This window comes from Watersipora subatra, chromosome 10 (genome assembly GCF_963576615.1).
Source record: "Watersipora subatra chromosome 10, tzWatSuba1.1, whole genome shotgun sequence".
Taxonomy (NCBI): domain Eukaryota; kingdom Metazoa; phylum Bryozoa; class Gymnolaemata; order Cheilostomatida; family Watersiporidae; genus Watersipora; species Watersipora subatra.
The window spans coordinates 45,012,779-45,034,781 of record NC_088717.1 but is presented as its reverse complement, the minus strand read 5'-3'; the positions used below and the strand labels follow the sequence as shown (position 1 = coordinate 45,034,781).

Sequence of the window (22,003 nt, the reverse complement as noted above, 5' to 3'; positions counted from 1 at the left end):
GCAGCCTCTGCAAAGATATGTAAGTTATAGCAACCTCCTAATTGATATATGAATAGCAGCAGCCTCCTAATTAATATATAATTCATAGCAGCCTCCTAACTGATATATAAATAGTACTGTAGCTACCAAATATATGAAATTCAAATTATAGCAGACTCTTAGTTGATCTATAAGTGATAGCAACATCCCAAATTATGTGTAACACATGGCACCTCTGCAATGATATGTGAGTTATAGCAACCTCTTAAATGATATATAAATAGCACCAGCTTTCTAAGTAATATATAATTCATTGCAGCCTCCTAACTGATATATAAATAGTAGCTACCAACTATATGAAATTCAAATTATAGTAAACTCTTATGTGATCTATAAGTCATAGCAATATCCTAAATTATATGTAACTCATAGCAGCCTCTGCAATGATATGTAAGTTATAGCAACCTCCTAAATGATATATAAATATCAGCAGCCTCCTAATTAATATATAATCCATAGCAGCCTCCTAACTGATATATAAATAATAGCTATGCACTATGGAAAATTCAAATTATAGCAAGGTCTTAGGTGATCTATGAGTGACAGCATCATCCTAAATTATATCTAACTCATAGCAGCCTCTGCAATGATATGTAAGTTATAGCAACCTCCTAAATGATATATAAATATCAGCAGCCTCCTAATTAATATATAATCCATAGCAGCCTCCTAACTGATATATAAATAATAGCTATCAACTATGGAAAATTCAAATTATAGCAAGGTCGTACGTGATCTATAAGTGATAGCAACATCCTAAATTATATGTAACTCATAGCCGCCTCTGCAGTGATATGTAAGTTATAGCAACCTCCTAAATGATATATAAATATCAGCAGCCTCCTAATTAATATATAATCGATAGCAGCCTCCTAACTGATATATAAATAATAGCTATCAACTATGGAAAATTCAAATTATAGCAAGGTCTTAGGTGATCTATAAGTGATAGCAACATCCTAAACTATATGTAACTCATAGCAGCCTCTGCAATGATATGTAAGTTATAGCAACCTCCAAAACAATTTATAAATAGCAGCAGCCTCCTAAATAATATATAACTTATAGCAGCCTTCTCACTGATATATAGATAATTGCTACCAACTATGTGAAATTCAAATTATAGCATTTTCTCAAGTGATCTATAAGTTATAGCAACATACTTTATTATATGTAAATCAGAGCAGCCTCTCAAACAAACAAGTTATAGCAAACTCCTAAATGATATAGATTACGGCATCTTACTAAAGGGTAGGTAAGCTGTGCCATGCTATGTAATGTTTCCATTGTGACTATTACATAAGTTACAATGGTAACATTCTAATTTATGTGTAAGTTGTAGCAATCTGCTAACTGGTAATCATTATTTTTGCTTACTCATTGAGATATGAATTATTTTACCTTCAAATTGATATGTAATTTACAACAACCATCTAGACATTCTCCCAGTTTTGACAGTTTTTCTAGAATGCATATATACAAAGTATGATAAGGCGATGAATATATATTGTATGATACCATATTCTCCTAAAATTTCCATAAAAATATATAATAATTAGGAGGTGAATAAATATATATATATCTACAATGTAGATAAATTAGACCATATAGGAGGCTTACCCATATATATTTGCGTTAACTCCTAATCCCTTATATTCCGAAACCTCCTAACTGGTATATATTTATTCAACTCCTAACTCTGAAATATGGGTATATATATATATATATACAACCATACGGGTTAACCGGGGTGAGATGGTTGTATTGACAACAATTGACAACAATTTCAATAATTTATATGTATATATATATATATACTTACAAATTATTGAAATTGTTGTCTCACCCTGGTTAACCCGTATGGGTGGTAGTTTCTGCTCTGACTCGGGTCTCCTACCAGAGACCTGGGAGTTTGAGCACTCGCCTTAAGATCTTAGCTGTTCCCAGTAGCCATAATAGCCATATACCCATATAATCCCACTTTTAAGGTTCACTCATAAAGTAGCACTGCATGATGTCCGTGTTATCAGTCTGAGTCCATTGCATCCGTTTTGAACCAGTAGCCCATTTTCCACTGCCTTGTCCTAGTTCAGCGACAGGCAGCGTGGACCTTGTTTGACCGGGCAACGTCCGAGCTGGCATGGCTTTGGTTATTGCACTCATCATAGAGGTTGTAGACGTTATACAAGCAAGGGTATTGTCTAAGGACCACCAGAAAGGTGCAGATTGTTGGGATTTAAACCTAGGACCTAATGATCACTGTCCCGATACCTTACCAACTGCGCTATCTGCATCTGCGCTATATATAAATATACATACATACATACATACATACATACATGCATACATATATATATATATATATATATATATATATATATATAAATATGTAAAAATTGTTTCCTCACCCCGGATAGTCCATATGGGTGGTAAATTCGGCTCTAACTCAGGTCTCCTACCAGAGACCTGGGAGTTTGAGCACTCGCCTCAAGATCTTAGCTGTTCCCATTAGCGCACTTTTCTGCAACTCACCTGAGTTGATTGTTGTTGGTATTTGGGCAAGCCACATTTTATGCGCCGGTGTTATTGCGCCCAGTGCCCCAATGACTACTGGGATTACAGTTGGTCTTACATTCCCGCATTTTTCAATCTCTTTTCCAAGAGAGAGATATTTCTCTACCTTTTCTTTTTCTTTGCTGGCTATATTGTAGTCATTGGGTACTGCTATATCTATTATAGTAGCTCTCTTGTTCTCCTTGTCTACCACGACTATATCTGGTTGGTTTGCTAGGACATGCTTGTCAGTTCGGATGTAGAAGTCCCAGAGGATCTTAGCGCGATCATTTTCATTGACCTTATCAGGAGCTTCCCACCAGTGTTGTGGTTTATTAAGGCCATACTCATCGCATAGACTTCTATACACAACACCTACGACATGATTATGCCGCTTAGTGTATGCGTTTCCTGCTAGCTGTTTGCATCCACTGATGATGTGTTGGATGGTCTCGGGTGCATCTTTGCACAGTCTGCATCTAGGATCGTCTCTAGTGTAATAGGTTTTCGTTTGGAGTTGCCTTGTTGGGAGCACTTGCTCCTGGGCTGCCATGATTAGTGACTCTGTATTGGCTGTTAGGTTTTCTTTGTTCAGCCACATATATGTCTGGTGAAGATCGCCAACCTTAGATATTTGTTGGTGGTAAGCACCATGAAGAGGTTTCGTGTGCAAGTCAATTTCCTCATCATCAGGTATATATGTATATATATCCTCATATATATATATATATATATATATATATAAAATAATTTAAAAAGAGATAAGAATTTTGACTAATATATTTGCACTACTAATAGTTTCATGTTAACAAACACTCATCAGGTGACTTTTATTTATGCTCAAAAACTTATATTTACGTAGGAACATACAAGGCCTATGACTCAATTCCCCATAGTTAGATACTTGAGTGCCTCAGTATGTACAATGTTCACCCTGCTCTTGTGACATTCATCAAGATGTCAATGACCAAATGGAAGATGGAACTGGAGGCTAATGGCAAAAAGCTGGCGAGTGTAAAAATTAAGCGAGGCATCTATCAAGGTGACTCCTTATCACCGCTGCTCATCTGCATATGCCTAAACCCTCTAAGCAATATGCTGGATGAGACTCAATATGGGTACTAGTTTAAGAGTGGCACCAAGATAAACCACCTCTTCTACATGGATGACATCAAGCTGAACGCTAACAAAGGAAGCGACATTGATTCGCTAATACACCTCACTCAGGTATACAGCAAGGACATCGGAATGACCTTCGGAATGACCCGGTATTGAGAAATGTGGAAGGCTATTTCTTAAGAAAGGCCATTCTTTGCTCACAGATGGCCTAAGAATGCCAAATGGTACTATCAAAGATATAGAAGAAGGGTACAAGTACTTGGGGATTATGCAAAGCAACATCAACCACGAAGCCGAGGTACATCACAAAGCCATTACCGAATACAAGAAACGCCTTCGGCAGGTCTTATGGAGCCAGCTCGATGCCAAGAACCAAGTCATGGCAATAAATACATACGCACTGCCAGTAATAAGATATCCAGCAGGCATAATAAAGTGGACTGAGGAAGCCATCAAAGAAACAGATATAGCAACTCGTAAGCTGCTGACCATGCATGGAGCACCCCACTAAAATCTGATACTACTAGATTGAATCTTGATAGGAAAAATGGCGGTTGAGGACTCAAAAGTGTACAGCAGACAGTGAAAGAAGAGGAGCAAAGCATCAAAGCATATGCAGCCTCCATGGCCTTTTCAGATAAGTTGCTAGCTGAATTTCAATCGGCTGCTCTTACAACGGACCTGCGCCCTGATGATGAGGAAATTGATTGGCACACGAAATCTTTTCATGGTGCTTACCACCAACAAATATCTAAGGTTGGCGATCTTCACCAGACATATATGTGGTTGAACAAAGAAAACCTAACAGCCAATACAGAGTCGCTAATCATGGCAGCCCAGGAGCAAGTGCTCCCAACAAGGCAACTCCAAACGAAAATCTATCACACTAGAGACGATCCTAGATGCAGACTGTGCAAAGATGCACCCGAGACCATCCAACACATCATCAGTGGATGCAAGCAGCTAGCAGGAAATGCATACACTGAGCGGCATAATCATGTCGCAGGTGTTGTGTATAGAAGTCTATGTGATGAGTATGGCCTTAATAAACCACAACACTGGTGGGAAGCTCCTGGTAAGGTCAATGAAAATGATCGCGCTAAGATCCTCTGGGACTTCTACATCCGAACTGACAAGCATGACCTAGCAAACCAACCAGATATAGTGGTGGTAGACAAGGAAAACAAGATGGCTACTATAATAGATATAGCAGTACCCAATGACTACAATATAGCCAGCAAAGAAAAAGAAAAGGTAGAGAAATATCTCCTTTTTGGAGAAGAGATTGAAAAACGCTGGAATGTAAGAACAACTGTACTCCCAGTAGTCATTGGGGCACTGGGCGCAATAACACCAGCGCGTAAAATGTGGCTTGCCCAAATACCAACAACAATCAACTCAGGTGAGTTGCAGAAAAGTGCGCTAATGGGAACAGCTAAGATCTTGAGGCGAGTGCTCAAACTCCCAGGTCTCTGGTAGGAGACCCAAGTTAGAGCAGAATTTACTACCCATACGGGGTATCCGGGGTGAAGAAACAATTTTTTTATATATATATATATACTGCTTAAACAGAGTAGAAATGATATCAATATGTAGACATGCACGAAAGCACAAAATGGGTCACAGTACATGAATTTTGTTACCTTACTCTATTCATTTATAGTGTTTTTCAATCATATTTATTTTAAACCTACAAGTGCTTAGCTTGCGTTTATATATTTTACCAAACTTTGATAATGTTACCTGAAGAATGCACCTGCTATGCACGAAACTATTTAGCAGTAAAATGTTTGACCATTTAAGTAACTTCGACTCAAATTTGATTTTAAATATATATATACAAGTATACATATATATATATATATATATATATATATATATATATATATACACATATATATACACCTATATATTTATATATACTAATTTTATATATAGTAATATATATTTTGTAATATTTTTTCTATTGTAGGTTTTCAAATATATATATTTATATATATATACATATATATACATATATATATATATATATATATATATATATATATATATATATATATATATATATACATACATATATGTATACATATACAATTACAACTAGGTTTCTACTACATTATAAATAATACAGTAAAGTAATATTAACATAAAAGGGCCCTACAAAACATTGGAGCAAATAGTACTAGCTATTGAAAATAGTTGCATTTATCTTTAGGCTACTGGCAATTTCATGACTTCTTTTGTCAATCTTCAGGCTGATAGTAAAATTCAAGATAGTGGCTGATAGTTTTTTCCTTTCCTCTGATTGGCTGGTGTTTGGCTTGGTTGGCTGGTGGTACTGCTTCTTGTTGATTGGTTTAATCTAAAATGATAGAGAAGATAATTCTTAAAATGTGGACAGGTTGATGGGATTTCTGATCGTTTATTAAGTGTAGATGTTTCTGGCTTGTCAATAATATAAAACTTTTCTGCTACACAAAGGTTGCATTTTTTAAATCTGTTGTTGTATAAACGTGCGTATTTCAAAAGGCTCCAATTTATTTTTAAGTTTATGCTGTTATCTTCCGGGTTCCAACTATGCTTGGTAAGTTCAGTTGTGTTTTTGCTGCTATTTTTGAAGTTTGCTTCATGGTTATGATGTCTGGTCTTGAAGTCAGTCTTGCATAGCTCAACATAGGTCTCAGAGGTTTGTTTGTCAAGTCTAGTTATTGTTGCCTGGTACACTACGCTTTTGTGCCTGCAAAATAGCAGTAACAATTCATAAGAGCAGGTGACACTTTGCCCATTGTGACACACAAGTGACACTCAAGTGACACTCAAGTGACACTCAAGTGACACTCAAGTGACACTCAAGTGACACTCAAGTGACACTCAAGTGACACTCTGCCAACCTGGCATAAGCCTTGTAAGCCTTCCAACAACTAATATAACGTGACAAGCACAAAATATATGATGAGCACAAGAAGAATAAAAAAGCATATACTTGTACTTGATGAATACACAAACATACCTAATTATCCTACATTACCCTTGACCTTTAGATCACGATAAGCACAAACATGCCCTCAAAACTTTAGCCAGCTACATGTAGTAGCAGCTAATTGTACAAAAGTGTTTAATATTCCGTAATGTAGAGGTAGGCCCCAGCTTCTTGTGTTTCATATTCTGTAACCTAGAGGTAGGCCACTGGTTTCTCGCTGACTTCCCAACTAAGTTGGGTACCACCATTCTTACTAAGGCTGATGTCAAAATCAAACTCTGTCTGTACAGCATAATCAATAGCTAGCTCGAGTATTTTGGGAGAGTTAAATTGCTATTGCGATTTGCTATTTCATTTACTTCTATTGTGTTATCTGACACTATTGATGTTACAGCCTCATCAGCCCAAATAGTCAGTTCAATTGATATTAGCTGGTTTCACATATACGACCTACCCAATTTCATACCCAGCTCTATTGTTGCAAGTGTTTTAACTTTGATTTCCGCCTTTACTAGGACATCTCTGTTGATAAGTATAGATCTAATGAGATGATACAACTCCTGTTTTACTGGGTGTGTTGTTATACCAAATTACTAGGATTAAAAGTGAATAACCATCCTTTTTGATAGTCTTGTGGTTGCACTCAATTACACTGACGCAAAAAAGTCAATAAGCACAACTAAACTTTTTGTGCAACAGTCGTTTTTATGTTGAACCACAAATTGATAACTTTGAAAGAAAGATCGATTGTCTGACAAAATCTCTTGAAGTGGTCTTCCTTAACAAGATGTAATTAACAGTGTCTGTGTCTTTGAGGTATTCAATCCATATTTTAACTGATTCTATTGCAAGGCAGCTGGGCTCACAATCTACAACTGGTAAACAGGATACACAATTTACATGAGTTCTAGAAGCCACTAATATTTCCCAAGTTTGTTCAACATTTAAGATATCATAATGTTCTCAATTTTATTGGTTTGGGATCAACTTTTGCCAAGTTTAGCTCTGTCCCTTCACACATGTAACCAGTCTCTTATAAACACAGTCTCCAAATCTGGCAACAGCTGGATGCACCATAGGTTTTGGAGACCTAAATGATGAGTTTAGTGAATTTTGTGCAACTTTGTTAACATATTTGGAACACCATCATTTGGTACTCTTACACCTCCACCAAAATTAAATTTTTGTTTTCAAGATTTCATTAAGATTGCTCATACATAAAAGTTTAATATAGTTGTAAGTATGTTAGAAAGTTAAAACAGTGTTTGAAGTTAAATTACTAATAGTCCAATTGTTTTTGATATAGTTTTGATCGAACTCTAAAACACCATAGATCAAATTTAGTGAGAAATGCACAATACACAACTGCCCATTAGAAACTAGAAGGAGTATTTTAAGGATTCTGGGATTTATTGCTTGGCATCAAGTGCCATGTCTGTTAAAAGTCTTTATTGGAAAAATGCTTCCCTTTAACCTCTAAATTCTTCTGTACATCATTATTGTCTCCATAGTTCCTCTTTTTCAGGCTAAAAATATGCAAAGCTATATAGATCAATTTAATTTCAATTAGGAGTACAGATCTTGACTGTAAAGTACTTAATAAAGGTCGCTCATTAAATGAACGAGTACTAATTGTTTTACTACAAAATATATATTTTCTATTTTTATGTCTGCATATAAATCTTTCAGATACCTTAATTAGTGAAAAAGTATGCATTGTTTTTATTTTATTTTAGTAGTTTAATAAAGGTTATTGATTAGTCATAAAAAACTAAAATACTTTATTGAGACATTGCTTGCATATGCTTGGCACATTTTTTTGAACTGAATAGCTCTACCATCTACATGCAGTTCCAAAATTTTTGAGATAGGTTGAAATAAAATAGACTTGTAAGTGAAAACATAGAATAGCATATGAAGCTAAAATTCAAAATAATGTAAGCAGATAGTTTATAATTCAAAATATAACCAGTTTGTGGGGATTCGACCTGAAGCTTAGCATTTATACATTTTAAATTCCATAAAGTTAGTTTATTAAGCTTTATTTTGTTTGGTATCTTGAAGCTTCTCTGAGATTCATTAAAAGAGCAAAGAAGTTTCTAGTGGACACTATATTTACATACATGTACATTTGTTATGCCAAAATTCGAATAATTGAAACTGCCACTGTAAGCAAGACAATGCTGAATATTTAACAATCCTTAAGTATAGTGTCAGTGATCTTGAGTTAGAGTAGCAACTCTTCTTCAAAATGGCTAATCTACTGAAGTCAAGTGAACGAAATGAAGAGAAGATGTGGTGACACTTAATGCTGATTGTAATGTTTGCTGTAAAAACAAAGACCAATCTGTAAAAGGTCAGCAAAGTTTTTAAAAGAATGTTCTGTTATGTTCTATCTTTCTTACATTATTTCACATCTGAATTGATCACAATTCTGCTTGTGCTTCAAGTATAATAGTAGAATGTTTTAAACGTTTTCATGAAGTGTGTTTTTATACAGCTAAAAACATTGCGATGTTCAAATATTTTGCTATTTGTTATTCATTAGATTGGTTTTCTTATAAAACTTGCCAGTGTTATAGAACCTAGTAAAAGCGTTCATGTTAAAACAATTCTAGGTTTTCCTGCTATAATTTGCATTCAATTAACTTTTCTGTATATATAACATTGCATCAGATGGCTTTGAATTTTATACCATACTTTTTGCATTGCTTCACATTGCCCCATGTTACTTCGCATTATGGCCAACTGATATAAACTTTTTTGTCTTTTATTGTAATTATTGACAAAAATAATATTAATTTACTTACAAATAATAACAACTTGCAATGCTCTCTTCTCCGCAATGCAATTGTCAACCCTCTTCAAGAAATATTATACCGTATAGCAATGTATGGGATTGCATTGCATTGCCTTGCATTTTATTGCATTAAATTGCTTGAGACCCAATTGCATGGCATTGATGTTCAGGGTGCTGCGTGGCATTAATACTTTGAATACACGAGTAGATTGCTTTAGATTGTTTCATAAAGTAGTTTTTTACTGTTAAAAACATTACAGCATTTAAATGTTTGGTAAACAGTGGTTTGCTCTCCCTGTACAGACATGTGTATTCAGGTGTTCGACAGGTGTCAGACACATGTATACACATGTGTATACACCCTTAACCACATGTACTGCTATTTTGTACATGTTCATACACAAGTCATGCACAAAAATGCATATGTTTACATGTGTATCGAAACATGTGGTTACACATTGTGTATACATGTGTCTCAAATCAGTATACACATAGATATTCAGCTTTCATGTGTATCGGTGTGTGTTACAGATGTATGTGTGTGTACCAAGTGTGTACCGAGGGTGTATCTAGATGTTTCAACATGGATATATGAAGTACTAATCTTTCACTAAATCAACCTTTTCTAGAGCTAATATGCAGCTGATACAGTGCCATGACAGTGTCAGAACACTGTGGTGTACTGGTGTATGGAATATCATGCACTGGAATGATATGAAGGAGAAACAGAAGGGTTATAATTGCCCTGCTGTTTTGTTCGGAACTTCCTTTACAGGTAGAATTTTCCACTCTCATATTCATCATACTTATGTCATATACATGTATCTGAACCGCCTAGGCTACATGCATTACCCTTGCTGTATATAGTCATTTTGATAGTGCGACAATCAAGGAGGGATGTCACAAGACTACAATAAACTATACATTATGGCTATGTGATAGGCGACAACGGAGCAGTATTATTCATCTAATAAATGTTTGCCATCAACTAGATACTTATAACCAGCTTTTATTTTACAAAGAACGAATTTATATCAAAACATAATGTAATACTTTATGCTGTATGTATAAAAAGCGCAAATGAAATGCGGTTAAGTACAAATGAAAGGTTGCAGTCAATACACTTATCCATGTAGAACGTTGAATAAAATAACAAAACGTTTTTACTAATATTTTTACTCACTGTTTAGTAAATCTATGTTGAAACATACTTTATGTACTTAGTGTTATGTATGAATGCAAAAAAACATGACCTTAAAAAAGTTGAATGATATTTCTAGACAAAGCTAATTTCTTGACAGTTACTTGACTATTTTGTTTCCAACCATTCACTCCAGCAGCTTTCCCGCATTCTTAGCTTCTTCGTTTAGAGCTTCGATTATGTGGGGCCTGCATCTCAATCCTAGATCTCCTAAGCTCCTCTGATCCCATTCATTGATTATCTGTCAAAATATTCCACAAAATATCAACTATCAAAAATGCAAAAAAAATTGATTGCTGTTTGATATTAATTTACAGTTTTACGTAGCCAAGAATATATGAAAATCACATTGAAGTTGTAATACAGATAAGACTCATGGCCTATTTAGTGCCATGGTGGTTAGGTCAGGTGCATAGCTTGTAGCTGACAATTACCAACCAGTTGCATTAATAAGAATTGATATTAGGCAATGCTTAAAAGATAGTCAATGAATAAACTAACCTCACGGAACTTGTCGGACCGTGTAACCTTTAGTTTAATCATTGGCGCCACCCTTCTCAGTGAGATAAAATCTTTATTACACTTTTTCAGAGCCTCGCTCTTTGTGGCGCCACTCTTGACTTGTTGTAACAGAAACTCATAAAACTCCTCAATCTCCTCTACGCTGGTCACTAAAAAGTAGTATGCAGTATCTCTTAGTTTCATGAAAACGCTAACTACAAAATGAATCACTTGAGAGAAAATAATAAGTAATAATAGCTAATAATAAAAGAACATGACTTTCTGTATGACCACTAATAAATAATAGCTTAACTTACATCTTGTATTCCCAGGTACAGGTGATGCACTAGGGGGAGTTGTTGTCCATGGTTTGTTCATGTTGGTCACATGGTAAGGGGGCTGGTAAGTAAACGGCTGATAGGAATAACCTGGATATGGTTGTATGTATGGTTGTGGATATGGTTGATGCAGTTGATGGTATGGCTGTGGTCGCTGGTACAATTGCGGATGGTATGGATATGGTTGTGGGTACGGTTGTGGATATGGTTGTGGGTATGGTTGTGGATATGGTTGTGGGTATGGCTGCATGTATAGGTGATTGTATGGTTGTGTGGGATTAAGAGGTCCAGGTTGTTGCTGGTGATCTGGTTTTAGTGAAGCAAGTTTTGGAAATACTAATGTAGGCACTGGTTTGGGTGGACGTGTATCATGTATGGTGAGATGCTTAGTGGTCCTCTGCTGCTATTCTTTGTCTAGGACTCTATAACATAAATACAGATAGCAGCAACGTTTAACCTTGTCTGAGATTTGAGAACAACAAGTTAAGTTCCAATCATAGCATATATTGGAACTTAGCATATATAGATTCCACCATGCATCTGTTCTCCACACTGTCTCACCGCTTAGGCAGAGTAGGAGAGTAGGGTTAGAACAACAACATATAGTTTGCATCTTGATAAATTGTCAACAAAAGCCAATGGATGTTTCGTCTGGACTGTTTGTTCCTGTGTGTTATATCATTTTGTTACATTATAACATAAAAATTGCAAACAACAGAGAAGTACATTGTTTTTACCTTACTCTATTCCGAAGTGTGGAATGGGGTGGGAAGGGGGGGGTTGTGCGGACAATACAAACATTATTTGATTCCAGCTACAATTCATAATGGAAACTGTCACTTAAAATTACATTGGCTTTCCAATTAATGCATACACTGTCCAGCAGAAACTAAGCTTTACTACATACCTTCCACGGTTCTTCCACCACGCATTTTCATCTTTTCCACCACTTTTTTCTTCACTTCAACAAGAAATTGTACATTTATGGTTATCTGTTTGATTAGCTTTCAACTATGGTAGGTATGCATGATTGACAGGCATGTGTATAGTATGGCTCTTAAATATCTGAACTAAGTATGTAATGCTAACATGGGCTTTCCTCAATTTACTTGTCTTCCAGAGAACTTGGTAGTAGAATATCAAAATTGTTTTGATCCAGATAGATATTGTGTGATATCAACGCCTCAATTATCTGCAGGTTTCATGTTTGTTTGTTTGTTTGTTTGTTTGTTTGTTTGTTTGTTTGTTTGTTTGTTTTCATCTATAACATAACTACAAAAAATAATATGAAGAGCGTTTCTCACAGTATAAAAGGACAAGAGAAATAGAAAAAAATGTCACTCCAGGGAAGGTGATGATGAGGTCTCTGTGCGCAATAGCAAGGCTATTCAAGACGCGGAACCTGAAAGTAGAGTCAGCAGAAGTCTGTTTAGTTGGTTTAGTCTAGTCTAGTTGTCTGAGGTAGCGCTTCAGTTCATTTTTGAAAGAATTAGCATTTACAATTTTACGCAGTGTGACCGGTAGTAGATTCTAGAGCAATGACTCTTGATAATCCAAACAAGTTAATTGCATGTGCACCATGCATATTATCTGTCTTTGATACCTGTGTGTACCATACACATATAATGCGTATTGGTACACATGTATAAAAATCAGTTTATGTGTATGGTACATGTGAAACCTGTGTACCATACACATGAAACATGTGTACCATACACATGAAACCTGTGTATCATACGCATGAAACCTTTGTGGCTCATATTATCTCTAAAGCATAAGGGACAGTGCACTGGATAAGAAATTTATTGAAAGGTTGCAAGTCAATCTCTCATCTAGGGGACTCGTCAACCTGAACAATTGTTGTCAAGGCTCGGGTGTACTCTCCTACATATTGATTTGATAACAAAAAACTCACCTGGTAAAATCACCTTCAGCTTTTCTTTCTTTCCTCTTCCTGCATGCCATCTGGTTCATCTTTTCTATGTTCTTTAGCACATGTGCTATTAAAAGTAAGACATTTCTTCATACACACCACAGCTTTGAGACGAAGGAATTAACATTCGGATGAGAACTATGTGTTTGTTGATGGTGTCTAACGCGCCTTACCTTTTATCGGTGATCAAGTCAAGTTTCTCTAGACGCCTGGCTTTGCATCTATTGCGAGCAATCAGTTGATCGCCGACTGGGGGTTTTGTTAAATCTCCACACTCATCACTGTCACTTGCACTGGCACATCTCTTTCTTGTTTTCTCAGGACTAAAACAAAGAAGCATATCGACATCGATGAATAACTGTGGGTGTATTGTGTTCAAATCATTTATGAAGTGATCATCATTAAGGTTCAACTAATTAATTTATACATATACATTACTCTACCTACTCTACTGGTTGGCACTACCAGGCCTGTCAACTCTCAATCATTGAAAGTGAGACTCACACAATCACACCAAAGAAAAAATGAAAATGAGTGAGAAATAAATGAGATTTTTGCCCCAATTTCCACAAGTTTATATATACTATCATTGATACGTCAATTGCCCCAAAACCAAATCTCAAGCATTGCCCCACTCTTGGGTTGGCAGGCCTGGGCACTACCAGAATTAGAATAGATTAGAATAAATAATCAATGATTTTGTTGCCTGTGTTCATACAATAATATCATTCATATACAATTGGATGATGATATATATTAATTATGCTATTTAAATAACAGTTAAAATTATTTTATATGATAAGATAATTTATATCATATACATAATTTGTATGTACAGTCAAACATGAATAACTCAAACTTCACTGGATCGAGCGAAGGTGTTCGAGTTATCAGAGCGTTCACGCTATCAGAGCCCTGTCACAAGTCCATGAATTTATTAGTAGATACATGTACATATACAAACTATATATAAATCAAAAGCATAAATGGCTTGTTTCAAATTAAATGCTTCTAATGTAAAGTTTAAAAATTTTTTCAGAAAGTATAGAGATTTTTCTATCACTTGACATTTGTTTGTTGTTTTAGGTGATGTGACTGCCAAGACGTTTTCAGATTAAAATTGGCAAAACTTGATCGCTGTTGAAATGCTCAAAAGAAAATACATCTTTTTCTTTTGAGCGTTTTAACCAAGATCAATTTTGCCAATTTTTCTTTAAGTTTATCCGAAGGTTACCACGCTTTTCCTTCTCTTCGAAGGAGCATTGCTAAGCGGATGTTTGTAAAATTTTATTTTTTGCAAAACCTTTAAAACCTATATATCCGAGTTTGACTCTATAGATATTTGAAATATAATAGTTATAAGAATAAAAGTTTTAGTTGATCTAACCTTCTTTGCTTTGGTGATCCTTTTTCCTCTTCTGGTTTTGGGTCAACAGGGAGACATTTTCCCCTCCCCTTAACATGCGGCATTTTGCATTTTTTGCAGCAGATGATAACGCAGGCTTTCTTCCCCTTGGCCATCTTTGCTTTTTCTATTGCCGACTGCTAGTAGCATCTATCTTGCCGCGCTAACAATAGTCTTTCTAAAGATGTGCAGTTTTTACGTTTTAATTAAATTCTTTCTAATAAAAATATAACCTAATATATCATCCATCTTTATTAAAAAATTGGATACCAATGGTATGCTGCTTGTCAACGTGTAAGCACAAAATATCACGAAGTATTTTTTTGGCGCACTGCCACTATGAGTAATGTAGATCACACCTTGAGTGACCAAAGATACTTAATGAAGGTGGTCACGTGGCTTGATCTATGAGTAATAAACACTATAAGCATAGATTGTACCGCCAAGTGTGTAGACACCGAATGTGTTTCCTGTAAAGTTTTGCGTCTCAATCCGTGCTGCTCCGTCTTTCTTGGTTTTTTTTTCTGTTTGTTTCATAATTTAAATAATAATTTTATGAGGTTTATGCTATTTCCGGCTTTTTGGTTCAGTTCACTGTAAGGATTAGGGCATGGGTGAAACAATGTATTCATTTACAACTGAGTTGAGCCTTCCTCATAAAGAATTTGGGGCTTGGTTGATGTCTATTAAGTTACTGAGCAGCACCAAATCTTGTGAAAACTGTGTAGATCCAGTCCCGATGAGGCTGCACTGCCGGACCAGCCGTAAAGACTTATATGTATGGTAAGTGCTCTTAGTTATTACCTCATTAACCAAAATAAACTTCATAATCGACAGCAGAATAAATAAAGGTCCAGGTAAATGTGTGATTTTTGGTTGTTTTTGTTATGCAGGGCAGTTGAACACAGTCGAGCCATGATCAATGTATTAAAACTTTCACTCACATTGTCACTGACTGTACTGTTGCACACCCCCTTTCCACATACAGTTACACTGCTGGTATGTAATTTTTTCATAGCATAATTATAGAGAATAATGTATGACATGATAATAATAAATGGATAGTCCAAAAAAATTTGATGATGACTTCTGCTCTATCCATATTTTCAGGGACTGTCCACGCTGTAGGTCACAGGTATCTCTAAGAGACAAATCTTTCTTTGCCCTCTTCTCAGATTTTGATCTAAAGGTTATTCTAAGGTGAGTTTTGACAAGCAGGTCATTATTGTGGTCTAATTAATGAAAATGCCCAGTAACTATGCTTTTGTTAAAATGCAGACAGCATTGACCAAAGAGCCGGTGGTTGATTCACTAGCGTGGGCAGTCACGTGCGTGGACAGACAACTCTACAAAAGGATGGGTCATATTTGATCAAGGTTGTTGTTCCTCTTCTCTAGGTACATTTTGGTTTGGGCGTTAAACAACCATGCATATAAGAACATAAGAGTAACTATACAGCAAAGAGACATAGCTTCATACCGGAGGTTAGGGAAAGAGCTTGATAGCATTGCCATTGATTCATTCCACAGAAATTTACCTGGCATTCTTGGAGGCATAAACTTCCGCTTTCAAGTTGATGAGAGCTTGTTTGTGAAAAGAAAGGTAAGCTACATTGAGTCTGTAGAGGGTCCTTGACCTGCGCTATTATAACCACATATACAAGTACATGTATAACACTTATTGATATGAATATAATGAGAGCAGACTCCTATCAGTCATGTGTACCAAATTCATTCATTCATTGCATTCCATACCTATTATAAAAGCCTTTGTTAAACGTGGTAATATTTTAGGCAGGAATTGGCAGGCTTATCAAAGAAAGATGGGTGGTAGGAATTCTAGATGAGTATAACAACAGAGCAATATTCCAAGTAGTACCTGACAGAACCCATAGGACATTGAGAGCAGTTATAATGAATCATGTCTCCCCGGGCTCCACAGTGACCACTGATGGATGGCGGGCATACAATGGACTGAACTTGATCTATATTCATCACCGAGTGAACCACAGCATCAAATTTGTGGATCCAGTGACAGGTAGTTGCACTATTCGAAAAATGTGAAACACAGCCATTGGTCTTGATTCATTTGATAGGTTTGTGAAATCCTAAAACCCAGTGATGCTAGATGAAAATAATTTTAAAAAAACTAGACACATCATAGACACTGTGCAATGTTACGTAAATACAAAGTAGCGCTCATTGAGAATTGAATCTACATGTAGATGATTTGTAATGTGTGGTTGGTAGAAATAGTGATTATATACATGTAATTATTATCATTTTTGCAGGTGCACACACTAATGGGATTTAAACTCAGTGGCGCCATGCCAAGAAGTTTGTGAAGTCAAGATGCCCTAATGGTGCATTTGATGAGGTAAAACTTCAGGAACAGCTACATGTTTACATGCGGAACCTTTGGTTGGGGAGACCTTACCCAGGAGGAAGCTCATTACAAATAATATATGACATTTCTACGGTTTACAAAGTTTGATATAGTGTATAGTATATAGTAGTATTTGCTGTCAATGTATAATTGTAAAATAAAGATCAAAAACACTTTAATTGATTACCCTTATTGCTCTCATCGAACAGGAACATGTCAATCTTCCCTACCAGCCAAACTTGCCTATAGTATGACTTTACTCATGGTGAAGATCAATATGATTGTTTTTTAAACTTGATAGTAGAGGTACTTGCTGTAACCAAATTTATGCCAAACAGGTGGAAGCAACCTCTTCTGACATAACAATCTGTAGGTCTACCCGACCCGGAGGTAAGATTTGACTTCAATAACATTTTTAATGTAATCTTGAATGTGTGTACCTATGCAATGTTCAGACCACACAATGATTCTTAAGTTTGGACTACAATTAGAGATGAAAGGAATATTTGAACTGCGGGTTTACCTGGCAGAGGTACAATTTGATTATGATTATAATAAAAAAACGGCCATGTATAGATCTGTGAGTATGTGTACTTATGCAGGGCTGAGGCGACCCAGGCAAAAGCAGGTATTGCCCACTCTGAACCCATACACATCTGGCGCACTGTCCTGACACTTTTTGGACACGTGTCCGAAATCTGTACTGGTACATATGAATGATTCCATTGCTCAGCCTTATGCTACACGTGTATACTCATCATACACTGGCATGACAGTGGTTGGCCACTGTATACACCTATTGTGTATACATGTGTGTACTAAACCTGTGTATCCACATGTACCAAGATGTATTCCCCTGTATAGCATGTGTATACACATGTACTGGAGCCTCCAGCCACATGTATACATGTGTACCAACATTGTATAAGTGTACTGATACAGGGAAAGCAAACCACACTTTACCAAAATTACCATTATAAAAACATTTCAACACACTTTTTTCTATAGAGTGATTGTGTGATTCACCATCGTTTTTACAAGTTCGCCATGTTTCTTACAAATATTCTTAAATTTTGAAAGTGAGGAATTTTCACTCAAAGAAAACTACACAGAGTTGGACGTAACAATTTACCCTGCTGATTACCAGAGAATTAATGTTTATCCAATCCCAGGCAATCTGTACAGGTTTAAGTTTCATTTGGTTGGTGTAATTGTTAGAGATTCAGTGGAGGTAGACAAAGTTATACGTGAGTCAAAGTTACTTTGACGAAGTTACATGTAATCTGTTTACGTGTAAATCTGATCCACTGTTGAGAACCTTGTTCATAAAATGTTTGATTTCCAAGTCTGATGTCTCCCAACTTTTTGATGAGCATTTAAGTATTCTCATCAGTAGTAACATAAAAAGTACTAGCACCTGAAGAAGCCATTTTATTGCTTGTCAAAATTTGCTTTCAAACTAGTTTTTTACTGTTTTTGTTCAGAACTTTGAAAGCAACACAATCAAGATAAGAAAAGATTCTATTGGTCTAATATGGGCTTAACAAAATAGTTTTTTTGTTTTTTAAAACGCTTTTTCATGCTTCAAGGTGCATGAAAAAGCATTTTAAAAAACCACTAATGCAGGCAAAATAAATTTGTTGACCAAATTTGTTCTTTTTTTTCAAAACTTTGAAATTAATGCAATTGAGATAAGCAAAAGTTATATGAGGCTAATATCTTTTGCACAAAATCGTTTCTGTTTGACTCAGTCATATGACTTGGCGTATATGAAAAACTGATTTTGATAATGCTCGCGTAAGCAACATAAATGACGCTCTGCCAGTGGGAGAGTGCAATTTTAGGCAAAATAAACGTCGCTACACCCGGAAATGGGTCAATGATGTCAAGCTTTTATAGTCAGTAGCAACTGAGAGCTTATTTCTGATATTATTTTCAAGGTCTTTCACTCAAGGTCAAGAGTAAGTTTAAGCATAGGAGTAAGAAGTAGAAGTAAGAGTAAGAGTTTAAGCTACATGTCTTTGTCATTAGATGCATTAACATATTTTAATTGGTAATTAAAATTAAAATTTAATTTTTAATTGGCCACTTATGTCATCTGTTTTCTTTTTTCAATTACTTCAAGTTTTGGTACCAGTAGTTATCTGATTATGCCTCTTCTCTGTGCTTCTTCTCTGTTGTTTAGAAGTCAGACACAATTCAGGGTACATCTCTGTCTACAGTTGTCGTATCGTTTCCAGGTAGCTTCGCTTCTACGGTTTGCTCATAAAGAATTGCATGGGGAATTTGCCTTATCAGTCAAAGTCTATTTTATTCCTTTTAAATCTGCAGTTCATTTGTTACATTCTTTTCATGGTTCATTTGCAGGCAGCACTCACCTTGTTTGACCGATTGCCATTCGAGCCAGCATGGCATTGAATTTTGCACTACTAACAGAGGTCAAAGACATTATACAAGCAATAGACAGACAGACAATCAAGTAGCTGGTTGGGATTGAGCCCAGACTTCCTGGTAACCAAGAAATGTTTTACCAACTGCACATTCTCTTCTATACATTTTTGTTTGTTTATAAATTTATACATTCAGAATTACAGCTATAAGTCTGCTCCCAAAATGTGAAAACATGGGAATGAAAATTCTCTTTTTGTTACCTGATGACAGCAGATCTATATCTTTTTCAAACAAAGTATTAGTGAGTTGGCCAAAAGTTAAGTTCCCTTTAAATGTTATATTATAATATACTTAGCTTATATTTTGTCTGTCTTTTTTGGTTATTTTTACCAAACTAGCATCTCTAATAATAATTTGTATATTAAGTGCATGATGCAGTAGCCAAACTATAGTTGATTGAAACAGATTTTTAATTAGAAAAAGTATGTGATCAGTTTAATTTACTATTATTTAAATGTCTCACACAAATTTCAGCATTGTAAATAATTGTTTCATAATTTTTTGTTTGTTTTAGAGATGTCTGGAATTTTTAATAAAGGAGTGGGTTTTAGTGTGCAAACTTAAGTAACTTAACTTAAAGTAGTGCAGCTTCATGCAGATTTCACAATCTACAAGAACCAGCAAAAGTCTGACAATGCAAAATACTATATTAACCATTCTTATCTTTCATGATTGTAGTGATTTTATTTGACTTATTGTGTAATTATGTCATAAAGTTTTTGTTTTTATTTTTCCTTTTTTTATTCCAGAAACAAACTGTCAGGTAGTAAAATACTATCAGCATATTTAAAACTGCTTGATTGATAGAAAAGCGTTTAGTCAGAATAATATCTTATACTACATGTATATATATTTATAATTATGCTACCATTTTTAGGTAAGTGACAGTAAAGCTATAAAATAAATATTTCAGTAAATAGAATACTTTTAATTATCTTTTTAATTATCAAAGGAGATCATTTAAATGAGGAAGTAGAAATTGAATTGTAACTAAACGCAGGTTTTTTACCAAGATGCAAGCTTTGTATGACCCATCGAGTACAGCGTAGCTTTAGCTAATTGTTCTCAGTTTGTCTCATTTTCATACTGCCGGTATCTGGGCAAGTCATATTTCATACGCAGGTGTTATTGCACCCAAATACTACTGGAATTACAGTTTTTCTTACGTCACACATATTTATATTTACAAAAATATATAGGTATACACGTAAAAATATAGATACATGCATATACATGTGTATACTTGGTCTGTTATCCAGTTTATTTTCTTCATTAATTTTGTTTATTTTTTAGTAACTGTGCTGAAGTTATAGTTGTAAATTATCCTTAAGACAAGAAAAAATTACAACCATAAAAACACTGCATATTTAGATACAGCAGCAAGCCGCTTGGAGCTTTATATGATTTCCCTTCAAACACTTCTTGGCTTTACTTACTGCAGGAATTTAAAGGATATCTCATTACCTTCTCATTACCTCATTACCCATTCTCTTCATTTGCTAACTCTGGCAGAGACAAACACGACTTATCACGTCTGTAGAGGCAGGGTTGTAAACTAACTGATAGTTTACAGGACCGGTCTCCTCTCCTAAATAATGAACAACTTATCAAAGGTTTATAGTATTATCACTCTCACTGTTAATTTTGGCAAAGTCATTCTAAGGTAGTCTCTAGATGAGTCTTGACCAGTATCAAATGATATTTTATGAGCTAATAATCTATATACATATAATTATATAGATATATACATGTATATAGTTTTTAAAAAATATATATACATGTATATATTTTTTTTCAAACTCTGTAGATCTGTTTGTCATTCTGGCTGGAAATATTAAATTCTTGATATTAAAATTCTGCTTTCTGATGGATTTGAACTCACGATGAATGCATCAACAAGTTTCTTATCTAGACACTCTACCAATGAGCTAGAATGGCATATTAATCAAAACCGTTTTATATACCGCATACCCCATGTGCATGCTAATTATTTTAGCATAGCACCCATGCATTACAATGGCTCTGTTTAGAAATATTATGGGACCTAAGTTTATGTAACATGATGCTTCTTCATTTTTTTTGTTAGGGCTAACTTCCTCCGTTCCACGATATCAAGAATTATTCACCTCGAACTTAAAACTTGACGATTTGTGTACTGATTATATACGTTAGTCAAAGATACACATCACTGAACTCGTTATGGCGAGTTATCCGTTATACGGTATATCTGGTACCCGTTATAATAAAATCGTTTCACAATGATAAAATTTCTGTTAAAAGTTTAAAGTTTAGTAAAAT

The 22,003-nt window shown here is 35.2% G+C and overlaps 1 protein-coding gene across 1 annotated transcript; it reads left to right on the top strand.

Annotated features, from left to right (window-relative positions):
- The first annotated feature begins 15,479 nt into the window (after nucleotides 1-15,479).
- LOC137407126 (uncharacterized) lies at nucleotides 15,480-19,672 on the top strand. Its single transcript, XM_068093727.1, has 7 exons — nucleotides 15,480-15,652; nucleotides 15,980-16,069; nucleotides 16,267-16,471; nucleotides 16,663-16,906; nucleotides 17,857-17,882; nucleotides 19,440-19,511; nucleotides 19,622-19,672. Exons 1-7 carry the CDS (start codon nucleotides 15,480-15,482, stop codon nucleotides 19,670-19,672), a joined length of 861 nt encoding a protein of 286 aa, XP_067949828.1.
- Nucleotides 19,673-22,003: the final 2,331 nt, after the last annotated feature.

Bases quoted from the DNA above. Each gene is read 5' to 3' on its own strand.
- LOC137407126 (XM_068093727.1), top strand. From the start codon at position 15,480: ATGGGTGAAACAATGTATTCATTTACAACTGAGTTGAGCCTTCCTCAT. The intron at 15,653-15,979 runs GTAAGTGCTCTT...CCATATTTTCAG, and splicing joins CGTAAAGACTTATATGTATG to GGACTGTCCACGCTGTAGGT. The intron at 16,472-16,662 runs GTAAGCTACATT...GTAATATTTTAG, and splicing joins GCTTGTTTGTGAAAAGAAAG to GCAGGAATTGGCAGGCTTAT.